Below are 17228 nucleotides of genomic sequence, written 5' to 3' on the forward strand. Positions count from 1 at the left end.
TTCGACCGTGTCATCAAAGTAGCATATATAATCAAACAGTTCATGATTTTCATCTTTTTTTTCATCCTTTGCATTGGGTATCACAAACTTGAAAACTAGTAATAAAATAGGCAGTAAAAAACTTGAAACCAGTCAAAGATCAATGCTATACCATGTAATCTTCCTCGTAGACCAAAACTGCATCTACGAACTCCCAACAATACGTTGAACCCGATCAAGCAAGACCTTGCTCTCTCTTCCTAATCTCCGCTTGCCAAACTGATCGGGGCGCTTAGCACGTAGCATATCCTCACGTTCCTTTTGCTTCGCCTGTCGCTCCTTCTCCCGTGCCTCAGCAGCCTTCCTACGCTGCTCCGCAAATTCCATCTCCTTCGTAAAAGCCGAGGGCTTAGGTCTCCGCTCCCTCGGCCCACCCTCCCTGCGCGGACGTCGCTCAGGTCTAGGAGCGCGCTCAGGCTCAGGCTCAGGCTCCGGTTCATTCAACATGGCGACGCGATCCGGGTGAAATTCCGTCGAAGCAGGTTCTTGAGTTTCTTGTGTTTGTTTCTCATCGGCTGTGGCGTAAACCGACTTGGGTGTTCCCGCAGCAAGTTCTTGGGCTTTAATTTTGGCGTATGCCTTTTTCACTTTGGCTTTTTGGATGAGATCGGATTTGATTTTTTGGGCTGAGATTGGGTATTAGTTTACATCTTTCATTGATTTGGATTGGTCCTGTCGTAAATCACTCACTCTTGCGTCTGTAGGTGCCATCGGGAAGATTGGCTGGGCCTACGCTGAAACCTTTGCGCTTCTTCATGATGTTATCTGTGCGTGATTCTTTGGATGCATTCTCAGCATCTCGAGAGCGTTTTGGAACCATTATTTGAGTGGTATTATTGTAGGTGATCTAGTGATCTGGGGAAGATTTGGTATTGGAAAGTTTTTGAGGAAAAGATTCTTATCGCGGATAAGCAAATTGATAAGAAAATGTTGCCTCAGGTACCCAACATCCTATTAAGAGGAAGTTGAGATCACAACACGCTAGTTAAGAGAAAAAGGTAATAGAAATATTGCAAAATATTAAAAGATAAGTTAGTTCTCAGATCCCGATTTGAGCTCAGTCAGACTATATTTGAACTAATTATGACTACGGAGTACACTTTCATACTACTCCGTAGTACTCCGCAGTATTTTGCGCTGAGTAGGGGAACGACAATATACTGCTGACACTGGATAGACATTTTCTGTGTCTTATTCCAGGTAAAACTAGGTCGTACTATTCCATATTTCAATTATTCCAATAAATAATAGCTGGCAAAACGATAAAATATATGTGTAAACGTCATGTGATGTCCCACCTGACAGTGCACGCAATAGTATGACTATGATTCATCCCGAGACCCACGACAAAGATGATCTTCTTTGTAACCTCCACTCTCCCGGATTCTCCTTCCGACGACCCTTCCACCTCTCGGGTCTTCTTATTCTCTATATTCTAATCTCTATAGACTTGCTCAAGAACCGCTCTCTTCCCTGCCAATCACTCGCATTGCTCTGCCGGTATACCCACCTTAACGCAGACCACGCACCTTACACCGCATCCCCGTATCTTGCATCCCACCCCACCTCGGCTGGCCAGGTTGGGCTTGGAACAGCATTTGCCACGTCTGTGGCCTCCTGCAATGATTTAGCCAGCGGTTTGGGCACTATAGCTCCATCGGGCCGTACGTCACCATGCCTCTATTTCAAGACCCGGACCGCCGGTGGCACCCCGGTCAGTCTGGTGACCAATGTCAATATAACCAGCCTGCCCCAGGGTCCTCTCCACGCATTTTGGGCAAAGAGATCCTCCGTGAACAGGATACTGGCTTTTATACCATGGCAGATTGCCAGCCGTCGTCTATGGAGGATTCGCCATCTAGACTCTGGAGCAGTGAAGAGCGGCAGCAGCTCATACAACGGATTAAGGAATCCTCGCCCTGGAGGCTGCAATATAAGGTATGATGGATCTACATTACTGGTGTTACACTTTTGTTCCATCTTCCAAGATCGGAGATTTCAAGTTCCTTACATATGAAATGCGCTCAGGTGTTGATGATCTATAAATCTACAGGATACCAACAATGAATCGATCTGCACGCCTCATGAGCACCTGAAGTCTCAGAGCGAGAGTAGAGTGGAAGAAGGTATAGCAGAGTCACAACCCTATACACAGCCCACACCGTCAACAGAGGAACTGGGATCGCCGGCCGATATCCAGAGACCTCGTTCGGCATTGCATTCTGGTGATTTTCGCGAAGGAACAGCAAATGCTCTTCCGCAGTCACCTCGCCCTCGATTTCAAGAGCCCAGTCCAACTTCCCCATTTCCCCATTTGGGGACATCTCCCACCACGACATGGTTTGGAGGTTCCGCCTTCCAGACTTCTTCGGGGCAGCTTAATCCCTTTTACGATCAAAAACAGCCAAATCTCAGTATAGAGACTCGGTCCAGGGCACCATCACTAGGCTCCTTCTCTTCAAGCTATGTTCTCAAGGTCCCCACAAGTCCACTGGTGTATCAAGCCAATAATACCGATCTGGACTTCTCCCCCATCGACCCAAGAGATGCTACGGGGTTGATGAATAAAGCCAACCGACGACGCACTCTACCCCCAGAAAGCTTCCGACATCTCCAAACCTCGTCAAGTATGCAGGCTGTAAAACTCCACAATCCATCCTCGCCAGGCGCAGAGGATGTGTTTTTTCAGCCTCCACACTTTCCTCGGCGATCATTGACGTCAGCATATAGCCTTCAGTTGGCTTCAACCACCAATGCCGCTGCTTATCATCGAGAAAGGAGACCATCATTTGTTTCTGATGCATCCCCCAAACCACATGCCCCCTTGGTAGGCTCGTATGAGGAATCAATTCTACGAGGCCGAATGTCAATGAATCCATCCAAACCCTTGGATTTCACTGCACAGATCGGTGTTCTCGGTAAGGGTAAATGCAAGGGGCATTTGAAATGCCCTCCACACGTTACTATACCATTTCCGGCCGTATTTTATAGCTACCCAACTTCAGGCAATGGCCGTTCCATTTCAGATGACCGCCCGAGTCCCTATGTCGGACAGATCGATCTAGAGAATTCGCTGTCCAAGGATGACCCATGCATTGCTCGGCGTCGTAAGCGGCATTTCAGTCCGGCAATAGCACCTGAAGATGGGCCGGTGGATGAGTCAAGAACCTCTCAACTTTCCGACATAGATGCTAGACGTCGTCGGGAAAAGAGAAGCCGCAGAACTGTTTCTCCCAAGTGCCCGCCGGGCGGATGCTATCGAATTCCCCAGCAGGGCCAGTTGCAGATAATAATCAAAAATCCCCACAAGACGGCGGTCAAATTGTTCCTTGTGCCATATGACCTCAGTGATATGGAACCTGGCACCAAGACTTTCATCCGTCAAAGAAGCTATTCGGCTGGCCCGATCATCGACATGCCGCTCAGTGCTCGGAAGAACTACGGGACTGATCGTCCTGAGGCGTCTTTGAACGCGACAGAAGATCCACAAGACAAGCCCACTCTACGGTATCTCATCCATTTGAATATCTGCTGTCCTTCACGAGGTCGGTTCTATATTCACTCGAGTATTCGAGTGGTCTTTGCCAATCGAGTCCCGGATGGTAAAGAAAAACTGCGCAATGAGATCCAGCTCCCAGAGCCTCGCTATAGCCCATATAAACCTACCCGAGAGCCCAGCCTCACAACATCGGCGAATGCTCGATTAGCAGTTGAGGGCTCCCCTCGCAGACGGAGTCAAGGCAACGGTCCCCTTGAGTGGAGTGCAACCGATCTTATGGAGTTCCAGGCCTCTTCAGATGTGTCTCAGCAGGCTGAAACAGCACTCTACAACAAACTAAATAAGAGTAATGCGGGATATGGTGGCCAACTTGTTCACTCTCAAGGTGTATCAGATACCGGAGAGGGTCTACTGGCAAAGAGACTCCGTGGCTTAGATGTTCAGAGACCGGGATCATTTGACCGTAATTGGGGTTGAGCTGAATCACACTTTTTTTTTCCCGATGATTCAGTTTTCAACCTTGTAATTCGTTCAGTATATCCAACTCACCCAGTCAGGTTCAGGCTACGAGTAAACCAAAGAGAGAAATGAATGTATCCTGAACTACTGTATACTTCACCATCACGGCTGCACAGGTCTGCAGCCACTTGGATATACTAACCATCACATCACAGCTTTTTGATTCTCGGTTTCGTCCGAAGTAGACGGCCAGCACAACATCACCCTGTTCAATCAATCGATGTGTGACGTGGTTGTCGAACTTTCATCTTCTCTTCTACTCTTTCTTGCAGATTTCTTTTTCTCATTTCAAGGTTGGTCAGGCGCATGGGACGTTGGTATATACCCTCAAGGCCTGTTCTTGAACCCTTTTTACAACCCGTTTCAACGTGTCATTTGCACAGCTGGGTGTTTTTTTGGGTTGCGCTTAAATTCAAGTTCTCCTCTCCATCACTCATGAAAACTGGAAATAAAAACTCTTTCTAAGTGTTCCATACTTTTCACTCTTATTGCATGTGTAGAAAATAACTTAATTATTGAGAAAACCGCTAGAGTAAGCAACACATTATAACTACCGGCTATAAGTGTACATTTAAGTTGAGGAAGGATTCAAGTTCTTGTGCAAAATACGCTATTATTTCTATAGACAAGTTCTGTACTGAAACACTTCGCTTGATATTTCACCACCTACATAGACAGCATTCAAATCTCACTCACTAGATTCCAACCTGAAAGCAAATCTAACCAGCATGCTCGACAATCTCGTTCACCAAAACACCGTCCTTAACGTAGCTCTTGATTTGTTCAGGCAGGGGACACTCCTTGGTGTCATCATCAGTACCCTCCTTAGGCGGGAGCATGATGTTGATAGCACTGCACTTGCTGGTGAAAACCTCAGTAGCAAGACTCTGCTGACCAAGGTAGATAGTGGCGCCATCGACCTGATCCAGCAGGACAGTAGGGACAGTGCCATCGATCTGGAGGGCAAACTTGGGAGACTTGATGATATCCAGACTGCTGACGAGAGATTCAACGATAATGGACAGACCGTTACAGTTGTCGATAGCAATGGCGTTGGCCTTGCCGGTAACCTTCACAATAGTCTTGTTGCAGCGAGAAATGAGAATAGACTGGTTCTGGGCTGCGGTGACCTCAATAATGTCATCGGGGGCTTCGAAGTTCTCAATAAGCCACTTGTTGCCCTCAAGGTCCTTGCGGGGAGGCTTCTTTGTGCGCATGCTCTCGGGCTTGGGCTTCTTGTTAGGAGCAGGAGACTTGCCCCGGGCGCTGGAACCCTCAGGTGCGGTGGAACCGGCGCGCAGGCTGGGGTTCTTGTGTGTCATCTCAGACTTGTCAACCTTGCGGAGACCTGAGGTGATCTGCTCGCCTTGGTTGAGCTGATCGAAGACAGCAGACATATCGGCACCTGGAGCGGCGGGAGCAGGAGCAGGGGGGATGCCTGGAGGAGGAGGTGGTGGGGGAGCACCACCACCAGGAACGTTGAGAGCTGGGACTGGGGGAGGAGGAGGGGGAGGGGGAGGGGGAACAACACCGGGTCCAGCTGGGGCGCCAGGCCCGCTCTTGATTTGTTTCAGGGCCTCCAGGGCATCAATACCAGACTCGTTGTTCCAGGTCAGGCCCTTGGGGTAGTTCTTCTTAAGATAGGCAGCCAGTCCCTTGAAGTTCTGGTTGTATGCTTGAATGTATTGAATGTGTGTGTGATCCCTGAACAATGTCAATATTTGATGACTTCATATGATCACGTTAACTTACTTCTCCTTGTACTCCTTAAGCACCTTGTTACCGTAATATTGGATTGCACCAAGCGTCTCAAGCACAAACTCATTGGGCTTGTCTTCAAAGAACCAGCCCAAGCCAATGATACCCTCAGCAACAGCGCTGAGGTGGTTGAAGTACGGTGATGCGCGATTCGATTCCCGAACATTGTTAATGCTATCCGACGCCTTGTGGAGGTCAGTCATAAGCTCCGCGGGTAGGCGTTCGGGCTTCTTGGCCTTTGTTGTAACGTATAGGTAGGTGCGCTCAGCCTGGAAAGCCTGCAGGACTGCTTTCGACTATATTGCCACACAAAGTCAGTGATCCAATCTACCAACATATGACCGTTGCAAATAGTCTCACCTGTTCAGCGACCAATCCACCAATCTTCTCACCCAGATTCACAAAGTTCTGGACATCTCCTTTAATCAAGGCATCGAAGTCTTGGATCTGCGCGGGGATTTGAGGGGCTGCCGGAGGTGCGGGTGGGGGAGGAGCAGGCTTTGGAGGCTCAGGTACTGCAGGAGTAGCAGCAGCAGGAGCAATAGCCCCCTTCGGAGAGTTGGGGTCATCCAGGGACATTGCCATATCCTCCAAGCGTGAGGTCGCCGCCTCGAGCCTATTGGGTCCATGATCAGTCTGAATTACAGGGACAAGGGAAATGGTTTGGGCCGAATTAAAACTCCAGTGTCACTGAGTATAGCTGCCATCGCATATGAATCATACCGCTTGATGAGGGTGGTGAAATTGTGCATGTGGCCGCCGCTCGCCATACTAGGCAACACGTTGCTATTAAGCAGGGAACGGAGTTTAGGAGTAAAAGAAATTAAGAGTAAAGGTCGATTGAGGAAATCAGTAGACCAGTAGTAGTCGAAATAGGCTATACCCAGACTCTACAAGACCAAGTGACTTGGGATTGAAGGATGAAGTTAAGATTAAACTTGAAAGATGTAGAGTCTCCGAGCTCTCCTGAGGTTTCCGCAGCTTGAGCGACGGTAATGTACTTACCCCACTTTTCTCTCCACTCTCACGAGATGTATGTGTAATATACGTAATTACATTACCACCAAAAGGTTTGATCCACTCTGTATGCGGCGCAATCGGTGATAACACTAAAGGACTTGTTCGTTCATCTTCTGGGTAGCATCTCCAGGTACTTCATATGTATTCGATCCCAAAAATTTCTACAGCAGACATGGTCAATGCCCAACCGGGTGAAGTTGAGTTTTGCACCTTGGGAATGTTTATTCTGGGTATGCAGTCCATTCGAGTCCGAGTCCTTCTGGGAGATATATTTCTGATACCCCCGCACTTCACCCCTGAGAAGTACTCATACTTACCTTTAGATGTTTATATTAGATGAAATTGAATTCGGGGGCTCCAGGCCCGATGTGAAAAATGTCCTCGGAGGAGCTGCTTCCTTTGCGGTCGTCGGAGCCCGTCTAGTTGCAGGATCAGACCATGGACGGGCTGTGAGTTGGATAGTCGATGTGGGTTCCGACTTCCCATCAGAAACCCTGGAAGTAATCAAGTCGTGGGGGACAGACTGTGTGATTAGAGAGGATCGTACCAGACTCACAACAAGGGGCTGGAATGGGTACCATCCGAATGAAAAACGAGGTAAATCGTACCGCTTCAGTTTAAACACGAATACAGGCCAATGATCCATGATGCAGACTTCAAATATCTCACTCCAAAGTTGAGACTTGAGCCCGAGATGTTGTCGGATACGCAGATATGGTCGCGCACTTTCCACATGGTCTGTTCGTCAACTCGTTGCATGTCTATCGTACATGATATCCTTCAGCGCCGAGAGCGGTTGCGTCAAGCAGGCCAAGCGCCTTCTACGAGATATGCCTCTGAGAGACCAATCTTTGTATGGGAACCAGTGCCTGATCTCTGCACTCCAGAAGAGCAGGAGAAGTTTTTCGAGGCAAACAAAGTTGTCGATGTGGTGAGCCCTAACCATCTAGAGCTAGGAATGATGTTTGATCAGCCCGGATGGAACGAGAAGGATGAAGACAGCAAACAGTTAGTCCAAAGGATCCTTGACACAGGAATTGGCCCCAATGGCGATGGATGCATCGTTATTAGAGCAGGGAAAGATGGAAGTTATGCCTATTCAAGGACCCAGCGGGTCTGGCTTCCTGCGTATCACCAACCTGACACCTCGGGTGCTACAGCCGTCATTGATCCCACTGGTGCGGGTAATTCGTTCCTAGGTGCGTTGGCTCAGGGATTAGTGACTGCCGGCCGAACGCCATTCTACGTCATTGAGTCTACTATGTCAGACTCGCACAACTGGAAGCAAGCTATGGAATCTGGAGGCCAGCACCGCGACCTGCTCGGGGCGTTGATCTGTGCGACTGTCGCTGCTGGTTTCGTGGTGGAGCAGATTGGCGTGCCGAGGAGATTTGTGAATGATGGAAAGGAGCAGTGGAATCAAACTGAATTCACGGAACGAGTCCGCCTGTACACGCAGCGATTATTCAAGACACTGGAAGAGTCTCCACAGAGACACCTGTTGGCCAATTGATCAACGGGGTTGATAGAGGAACGCCCTTCTATTTTCGTACAACCAGGGAATGATGAAATGATAGTAAAAACAGAATAAAAGAAATATGTCCCAGCATGCTGAAAATCCCCCATAGCTCCCGAGCAGATGCGCTGCTCTTCTCTATGACTCGTTCTTTGCGGCTTGCTGTGCCTCGTGTTCTCTGATCTGGCGGCTCCAGCTATAATGGTAGAAAACGATAATAGTTAGCATCGAACCCGGGTTTTGAGAGAGACCATTGATATGATATATGAGGTCGTAGGTCGGGGTTGGGACTGACTATCGGCTGGGGAAGAATCGGCCGGGCTCGGGCATCTTGTCGCGGTGCTCACGCTCGGCACTAAGGCTGAAAGCCATAGCAGCAATGCCAATGACAAAGGCACCCATAACTGCAGTGTTGGCCTTCCAGTTCGCGGGGCGGGAGTACCAACCACCAGCGGGGGACCAGACTTCCTTGGGGTACCTGCGCAGGAACAATTCATGAGTATATCACCCTAATATTTCCGGCATTCGGTACGTACGCAATCTTTCCACCGCCACCCATTGTGAATGTGGAATTGAATGTGTTGTTGAGGGATATAAAGAGGGACGGGGTTGGAGGAGTTCTCTCTAGCAGTGGAAGCCGAAAGGGCCGTTCAATTCGAAGGTCGAATGCCAAGCCTTTAGTTACCACAACCGGACTAGCGTATTCTCACACGACCAACAATCCCGTGACTGAGGAACAATTTCTCTTTTCTCTCCCCGTGAATTGGCCGCACGTCTCCGAGTCCCATTCCCCAATTGACGCAGCGTGGCCCGTTATTTTCCTATTTGAATCTTCTGTTTTCGGTCCCTTATACACCGCTCGCCCAGATGAAGCGACTGCAGCTCCAACGATGGAGCAGTACAGTCCTTTCGCCGCGGGCTCGGACTAGTAACAAACTGCATCAACATCTCTACTCTGCTAGTTTACGGCATCAATCGACGGCCGCTCCTCTTCAAGCCGAGTCGCTTGCTCAAGGTGCCATTGACAATGCAAGCCTGGAACTCGAGGATCCCGAGTTGAAGCTCCGTCTCGACAGCGTTCACAAGCGCAAATCCCAACTTAAATATCCCTCCCCTCCCGTCAACGCCGCAGCAGAATCCGCCAAACTTGCCGCCCTTCATGCTCGTCTTTACCTGCCCTCTCGACTACCTCTTGAGACCCTCGCGCGGACATTGGTGGATGTCTCTGCCGACTCCAATGCGGATTTCAACAATGAATCACTGGCTACTCTTGGTCACGACCTCCTCACTTACTACACCTCCGAACACCTCCTCGCTACCTACCCTCGTTTGCCTTTGACCGTCATTTTCGCCGCCATGTATGCCTATGTCGGTCCCAAGACTCTCGCTGCCATGTCCAAAGAATGGGGTGTTGACGTGGCTTCCCTGCCAGGTGGAGAAGTCGACCCTGGTTTCCTGCAATTCAAGCGCGTTGAACCCGGCACCGACTTGAGCAAGACCTTAAAGGGTAAGGGTCCACGACCATACGCCGAAGAAAAGAAGTGGAGGAAGACAGTCACATCTAAGATCTTTTATGACGATGAATTTGGTGACCCGATCAAGGGGTCGAATGAAGCCGGTGCGGGTGTTCCGGATGAGCTTGCTCGTGCTACTGCCGTGCGTGCTCTCATGGGTGCGATTTACTTGCACTCCGGCCGTCCCGCGGCCAAGCTCTTCTTCCAACAGCATTTCCTCTCCAGAAGTTTGAACATCTCACAGCTGTTCAACTTCTCCCAGCCAGCCCGTGATCTGACCCGCTTGTGCGCGCGTGAGAATTTCGAGAAGCCCGTTGCCAAGATTATCAGCGAAACTGGTCGTCTCAGCAGACACCCTGTCTTCGTGGTTGGTATCTTCTCTGGTCAGGACAAGCTGGGCGAGGGCGCTGGCGCCAGCCTGCTTGAGGCTCGGGAGCGTGCTGCCCTTGCCGCACTGAAGGGCTGGTACCTATACAGTCCCCTCAACGTGCGTGTTCCTAGTTCCATGGAAGAGGAGGGCGCCGCTCCCTGGAAGCCAGCGTATGTTGACCTGGGTGAGGTGATCTCTTAATAAGTTTACATATGTGAAACAGCGTGCCTTGTTACTTGAGGCACGGTACCATATTCCTTCATGTCTTTTTTATACTTTTTTTTATCCCTCTTGCTTGATCTTTTTTTCTCCGGTATGCTGTGATTTTGCATGGGAAACAGGTCTTCGGGAAAAAAAGAGTCTCTTCTCCTGTCTTGCATGACGGATCTGTATAGTATGGGAATCGCGGTTCCTTCGATTCATCTGGTGTCTTTTTTTTACTGGAATTTCTTTTTGTCACCATCATTGTCTCATTTTGTGTTGCTTATCTCCTCCCTTCTCCCCAGCTAGAAATTGGTCGAAAGAAGGTACCGAGGCTGCGAGGTCTTGGTTTCGGCACTGGTGTATAGAGGTGCTCTCTGACCGAATGTACTACATCAATAAAACTGATATCAAACAAACCACCCTCCTAATAATAATTGTATTCGTGCTTCTCTCACAGTAAAGTTATAACCTGATATGGATCTCATTTCAGATCGAGAGGTTATTCCCTTGGAGTCTCCCTGATTTAAACCTTCTCATCATGTTCACCATGCTGGTCGAGCCATTTCCCATATTCATCCCATAGATGTGCAACTCCAACCCCAAAGAGACTTGCCCAGAATCCGGACTCCCCTTCTCCCTTTGCAGTGTCCTCGCCCACATATCCAGTCCTCAATAAACGATCATTCAACATCCCAATAGCACCTTCACTCGCCCAAACATCCTCAATCCACGCCAAGAAGAATGCTGTATTTTGATACCCAGCATCCCATTTCTTTGCGCGCTCCGAAGCAGACTTCGGTCTCTTCCAGTGCGGGGGTCCCAGACCCGCCTTTAGCCTCACGAAATCCGCAATACCTTCAATCAAGCCACCTGGCGGACGGGGAATCTTCTTGTCTTGCTCGACAGCTTGTGGCGGTGTAGTGTGCTGATAACAATGCACGAGCTCATGTGTGATAACGCCAACCAGCTCATGAAGAGGATCGGCTTTGGCGGCCTGACCCTTTGATACACAGTGTTCAACATACTGCAGTGACAAATGAATCTCTTTATGGTCGTCATCTAGCTCGGTTCCAGTAGTATATGCCACACCGGCGATATCGCGGAGCAAAAGGGTGACGGATCTGGTTGGAGGAACCGAGGGATCGAAGAATGGCTTTCTTGGGAGTTCTGAGCTGTGTAGGTTCGGACTTGTATAGAGGTATCGTAAGATATTCCCCAGTGCGTTGTCAAATACTTCAGTTACATTTGGAATCAGTAAGAAGAATGCACTAGATGCCGAGTGACGGAGCTCTTCGACATGGATGCGTAGTTTTGGTTGAGGAAGATTGTATGAATTCTGCTTTTGGTCTTGGTGACTTTCGTGACTTAGGGAGAGCTTCGGTTGGTCGGGTCTGGGGTCCGCAGAAGGGGCAGGATCCGGTGGTGTAGTCAGTTCATTCATGATACTATCTTTCTACTCCGATAATAGAAGACTGGGTATTTTAAGATATAAGCAACTGGAATGTCTGAATGGATCAGATGAGTGCATGAACCACGCGGGATTGACGAAGGTGGGGAGCTACTAGTCGAGCTGTCGATCGCACTTGCTCCACAGCGTAAGCCCCATAGTAAGCTTAGACAGATATAAACGCTCAAGGGAACTTGAATCATATTCAATTAACTTGAAACTGATCCTTCGAAGAGGTAAACATTATTTTTAAGCTGAGTCTAAGTTGATAAATGGAATTATAGTCTCAATTATAATGACTATACTTTCGAGTCTGATATATGCATTCGGAGCTAACATCCTTTGGAGGCAAGGGAATTACATAAATCTCCTATTTATTCGGACTAATTGTATTAAAATGTTTCATCTAAGACTCATCAGATTTGATATCTCTAGTCCTGATTTACTAGTACAATCCTGGTTCTTTGTATAACTTGAATATGATGGTTGCCCTTTGCAACCAAGTGATAAACAACCGTAGAAGACAATATTGGGCCGGACTTGAGCCCAACCGTCTCAACTTCAATTATTTGGAGACGAAAAACAAAAGAAAACATTCTGAATTCCAATTCGAGGTTTTTTTCAAATACATTTGATTCCCCTATTGCCCCCCTTTACCCCTGCAGTTCTTGTTCGCAGCGCATCAGTGGAGACAGCGCTTATCCGCGCTTATCGCCCTTGTTGTCCAACTTTCCCGGTCGTCAACATCCCACTATCCACGGTTCGCGCCCGCATTCCATCTGTGCTCTCAAACTGTGTCGGTAAGTAATTTGTGTTATATGAGATTCAATGCGTCTTATTGGCTTGATGCGCTCTTCTCAGCCCACCTATGTTGGTTTTCTGGTTCGGTCGAATTGCGCCAAGGTCGCTTCCAACGTTACCTGTTCTCCGTGGACACATTCGGCTGCGGTACCACCGCGTGAAGCTGGCGCGTCAGATCGCGCTATCAGGCAAGAAAATGTATGACTGACTTGGTATTGACAGAAGCCAAAAACCGTGACTCGATTTCCGATCCATCCCCCATCGCCGCGCACCGATAGATCTCATAACTCCGCATTTGCACCATTGCCGGTGCCCCCTCCTTTGACCTGACTGACAAAGAATCATTCTTTCGCTCGCCAGTGTCCAAAATGGAGACCAAAGCTGCTGAGCTCCTGGCAGCTTTCAAAAACCCCAATCTCTCGGTCGATGCTAAGGTTGCCCACCTCACCGGCATCAAGTCCGATATCAAACAAAAGAATGTTCCCGAAGGCGCCATCCCCATGATCTTCGAGACTATCCGACTAGCTTTGAACTCCCAACACTACTCAGTTTGCAGTGGAGCTTTCTCGACGTTAGGTCACTTTTTGAAACGCCTGACTATCCAAGATCAGCAACAATGGATCGTATCACAAGCACGCAACTTCTACCCCGTGCTAACAGAGCGCCTTGGAGACCACAAAGAACGTATCAGAGCACAGTCTGCATCCATTTTTACAGATCTGTGGTCGCTCGCAAATGAGGAGGTCGAGTACTATGTTCTCGGACAGGGCTTGGTGGGCAAGAACCCTAGAGCCAAAGAAATGAGTCTTCTTTGGTTATCAAATGTGAGTTCCTTTGGCCCTTTCATCTCGCAGGTCAAAAGCTTTTATAAGTGCAGACCCTGACTCACAAATCAGATGACAAAAAACCATGGTTTATTATTCCGCCAATATGTTCCCTCTCTGGTCGCATCCTTAGAAGATGCGGACAGTGCTGTTCGAGATACAGCAAAGGTGGTTGTGATCGACTTGTTTCGGTAATTATATGCTGCCTGGCTAACCCAATACCCTATGCTAACAACTGAACTCAGAACTGCCCCTTCTCGAGCCAAGTCCGACCTACAGAAACAGCTGGTGACCCGTGGTGTGAGAAAATCTATTTCAAGTGCTATCTTGTCAGGGATTGGCCTCTCATCTGTAGAGCCAGAAACCTCCAACCGACCCATTTCCCGCGCTGAACGACCGATCTCAGTGATGTCCCGTTCGCATGCTATGGATATGCACGACGATGGTGTGTTTGTCAATGAATCGCCGTCCCCAGTATCCAACAATTCTAATAATGTCGACTCAGAGCCGGAACCCACCAAAAGTCGACCAGGCTCAAGGGCCCATTATGACAGGCCCATTGCTTCAAGTTCAGCTGATGCACCTGCCAGGCCGAAGACCCCAGCGGCCGAACCCCCTACTTCTCGAGCCCCATCTCACGATGATGACGGATTGGAACCACTCTTGGTGGGATCGGGTAGGAACATTGAAGATCTTGTTCGCGACATGATTTCTTCGTTCGATGGCAAGGAGTCTGAAGATAATTGGCTGAAACGCGAGAAGAATGTGATTCTTTTTCGAAGATTGACCAGAGGAAATGCGCCCAATGAATTTTTTCAAGCTTATCTGCAGGCCACCAAAACCCTTTTAGATGGATTCTTCAAGGTGGTGAACTCTTTGCGAACTACTCTTTGTACCAACGGTTGTCTTTTGATTCAGGATATCGCCCGAGTTTGCGGCCCCAAAATTGACTCCATGGTAGAGATCATCATGCAAAATTTGATCAAGCTCTGTGCTTCCTTGAAGAAAATTGCGGCACAGAATGGAACTACGACTGTGGACGCTGTTATCGGAAATGTGACATTCAACATCCGAATTCTGCAACATATCTATTGGGCAGCTCAAGATAAAAATGTTCAGCTGCGCCTTTGTGCCGCAGCCTGGCTGAAGACATTGATTACTCGACAAGCCCATCACAAGAGTACTGTTGAGCATGGCGGTGGCTTGGATCTTATTGATAAAGCAATCAGAAAAGGATTAGCAGATGCCAATCCAGGAGTCCGCGAGGCAATCAGAGGGACCTATTGGACCTTCTCTGCGGTCTGGCCTGATCGGGCCGACGGGTATGTTTCTTTTCTTCTACAACTAATCCCTAATCTCTAATGCAGAATTGCTAACGATACAAAGGATTATATCTGATCTGGACGCCAAGTCTCGAGGACTCTTGGAGAAAGACTCAGCAAATCCGAATGCCGCTCAAAAGACAGCTACATCGACCAAGGAGACGGGCGGCGGCCGTTCTGCTTTGAAGGAGGCCATTGCTGCTCGTAAGAAGGCTCAAATGAGTGCTCGCCCAGAGTCTTCTCAATCCGCATTCGCTGACAATCAATCGTCAGAGTCCGCACCTAAGCCGGCTGTACGGACCGTCCCCACAGGTGCACCTCTTTCATCATTGTCCTCTGCACCTATGAGGCCAGCTATGAAACCCCGCCGAGCGGAGTTAAATCGCCCTGCGACCGCTGACCCATACGCTCGCCGACCTGATCGACCAGACTCACGAGCGCAGACAGCTAGACAGGCCACAGTCTCCCCGCGCTCAATCAGGTCTAAGGCTTCGACCCCTTCATCGAAACCAATCAATGCGCCTCGTCTTCGACCTCATGAGTCTGGAACGGCTACCACTAGAGGCAAACCCAAGAAGCTTGACCTCTCGAAGTCCAAGTCGCATGGAGATCTTGCCGCAGCAAGTCGTGCACGTAGTTCTTCTAATGAAAGCACAACCAATCAGTCTTCTGTGCAGGCTCATCCAGCTGATCCTTCCAGTGCCTATGACGAACCTGCATCACCAGCACCCGTCGTACTGGAGAGTCCTCCGCTTTCTGCATCGCGGCCTCCGCGTCATCACAATGAACGCATTGATACCTATCGGGTTTCTACGCCAGAGCCAGCAGCAGAGTCTGAACCCATGGCTCTGGAAGATCCCATGGTTGATGTGGCTTCCCCGAGCAGCGAGCAGCATCCTGCAACGCCTGTGCGCCAGTCAACTATGACACCTACCCCTGAATCTGTCACAAAACCACAACCAGAGGAGGTGGTCATCTACGAAGATCCTGCTACTCCAGTCGCTACCGAGATGCGTACATCGAGAATCGATTCTGTTGAACATTTTACTCCCACAAGATCGCCTCGGCATTCTGTTGAGCATACTCTTGATGAAGAAACACCCGCAGACACTCCAGTGGAGTCCACAACTCCCCTCAGAAACCCACCTGCAGAAGTTCTACAGTACCATGGTCTTTCTCACGATGGTTCAAGTGAGCCTCAGTTCCCATCTCCGGTGCGGAGAACCCCATTACGAGCTAGTCCTTCACCAACAAGGAGCCGAGCTCTAGTCGCACCTTCTGGAACTGTATCAGCCAGAGAATCTCTGTTGAGACCAGGATCTGTTGCGGGCTCACCCGTGAAGACCCCAAACAAAGAGAATGCGAGAGCACAGCCTCTTAAGATCGCAGAATATTCCGCGACTCCGCGCTCGGCGGCGAAGCCTGGAGCCCTTGGAGAGTTGCCTCTCAACGAATCAGCCATGGGAACTGTAGAGACAAGACAACTATCCGTCGAACCGATGTGTGAATCGATCGGAGAAGTATCTCTACGCCGAAGTCGTAAATGGGCCGAGCGACACCGTAGCCCAAGTCCTCGATCAAAAGACCCCGCCAATGCACGAGAGATGCTGCACAAGGCCCTCGGCCGAATTTCAACTCGAACCATGGATATCTCCGGCTATCGCAAACTGCAAGGCCTTTTCCAGTACCATGGTGAGGAGATTGTCTCCCGTGAAGAGGACTACTATGAGGTGTTGGATGCTCTTCTCACCGAATTGGAGTCCGCACCTACTAGCCGCAAAGATCACGACGTGAAAACCCAAATTCTGGCAACCATTCGATCCATGATTCTCCGAACAAGTGATTTGTTCCACCGATACGATGTTTCCGCAATTGCGTCGATCATCCGAGCTCGCCGGCACTATGAATCGAACTCTCATTTCGTGACGTGCTTAGAGGAGGTGGCGGAGCAGTTGGCTTGCCTAGTTCCCGTGTCGATCTGTATCCAAGGTGTACTACAAGGTCTTGAATCCGAGGAAAATACACAGAATGATGACTCGTATCGATCGATCATTCTGGGTCTTTCCGCGATCCATCAAGCATTGTCGCAAGGCCCGAGCGAGATTTCCGACGAAGTCCTTGCTCATGTTGGTTCTGTGCTCAGCCGCCAACTCAGTCACCCTCGTCCTGGTGTGCGTAAGCAGGCCACCGAGCTGTGCACGCTCTTGAATCTTAAATTCGGACTTGACCGAGTTCAAAAGGTTACTCCCCCAGCTGGAGAAGGTTCGCTCAACTTGCTAACTTACTTCATGGCTCGACGCTCTCAATGAGGGCATCGAGATCATTCTTTTTCTGCATGCTTGAAAGAGGGCTGGGTGGTTTGTAGATAGCTCATTTTTCGAATTCTGTCTTACTT

At 49.3% G+C, this 17228-nt stretch overlaps 8 protein-coding genes across 8 annotated transcripts; 4 read left to right on the top strand and 4 right to left on the bottom strand.

The window, feature by feature from the left end:
• Positions 1-183: 183 nt before the first annotated feature.
• N7483_003568 (uncharacterized protein) lies at positions 184-859 on the bottom strand (the record flags this gene model as incomplete). Its single annotated transcript, XM_057087005.1, has 2 exons — positions 184-665; positions 730-859. 2 exons carry the CDS (start codon positions 857-859, stop codon positions 184-186), a joined length of 612 nt encoding a protein of 203 aa, XP_056946834.1.
• Positions 860-1713: 854 nt separating this feature from the next.
• Positions 1714-4015, top strand: N7483_003569 (uncharacterized protein; the record flags this gene model as incomplete). Its single annotated transcript, XM_057087006.1, has 2 exons — positions 1714-1977; positions 2093-4015. 2 exons carry the CDS (start codon positions 1714-1716, stop codon positions 4013-4015), a joined length of 2187 nt encoding a protein of 728 aa, XP_056946835.1.
• A 761-nt stretch (positions 4016-4776) lies between these two features.
• On the bottom strand, positions 4777-6585 carry capA (adenylate cyclase-binding protein; the record flags this gene model as incomplete). The annotated part of the gene is made up of 4 exons (XM_057087007.1): positions 4777-5761; positions 5810-6111; positions 6176-6431; positions 6539-6585. 4 exons carry the CDS (start codon positions 6583-6585, stop codon positions 4777-4779), a joined length of 1590 nt encoding a protein of 529 aa, XP_056946836.1.
• Positions 6586-7007: 422 nt separating this feature from the next.
• Positions 7008-8348, top strand: N7483_003571 (ribokinase family protein; the record flags this gene model as incomplete). Its single annotated transcript, XM_057087008.1, has 3 exons — positions 7008-7065; positions 7172-7432; positions 7489-8348. 3 exons carry the CDS (start codon positions 7008-7010, stop codon positions 8346-8348), a joined length of 1179 nt encoding a protein of 392 aa, XP_056946837.1.
• Positions 8349-8489: 141 nt separating this feature from the next.
• Positions 8490-8910, bottom strand: N7483_003572 (uncharacterized protein; the record flags this gene model as incomplete). Its single annotated transcript, XM_057087009.1, has 3 exons — positions 8490-8547; positions 8647-8829; positions 8888-8910. 3 exons carry the CDS (start codon positions 8908-8910, stop codon positions 8490-8492), a joined length of 264 nt encoding a protein of 87 aa, XP_056946838.1.
• Positions 8911-9218: 308 nt separating this feature from the next.
• On the top strand, positions 9219-10436 carry N7483_003573 (mitochondrial 54S ribosomal protein mL44; the record flags this gene model as incomplete). Its single annotated transcript, XM_057087010.1, has 1 exon — positions 9219-10436. One exon carries the CDS (start codon positions 9219-9221, stop codon positions 10434-10436), a length of 1218 nt encoding a protein of 405 aa, XP_056946839.1.
• Positions 10437-10962: 526 nt separating this feature from the next.
• Positions 10963-11880, bottom strand: N7483_003574 (basic secretory family protein; the record flags this gene model as incomplete). Its single annotated transcript, XM_057087011.1, has 1 exon — positions 10963-11880. One exon carries the CDS (start codon positions 11878-11880, stop codon positions 10963-10965), a length of 918 nt encoding a protein of 305 aa, XP_056946840.1.
• A 1175-nt stretch (positions 11881-13055) lies between these two features.
• Positions 13056-17142, top strand: N7483_003575 (uncharacterized protein; the record flags this gene model as incomplete). Its single annotated transcript, XM_057087012.1, has 4 exons — positions 13056-13511; positions 13584-13702; positions 13757-14833; positions 14898-17142. 4 exons carry the CDS (start codon positions 13056-13058, stop codon positions 17140-17142), a joined length of 3897 nt encoding a protein of 1298 aa, XP_056946841.1.
• Positions 17143-17228: the final 86 nt, after the last annotated feature.

This window comes from Penicillium malachiteum (assembly GCF_028827825.1).
Source record: "Penicillium malachiteum strain IBT 17515 chromosome Unknown utg000002l:1.0-8849297.0:1.0-8852440.0, whole genome shotgun sequence".
NCBI classification, from domain to species: domain Eukaryota; kingdom Fungi; phylum Ascomycota; class Eurotiomycetes; order Eurotiales; family Aspergillaceae; genus Penicillium; species Penicillium malachiteum.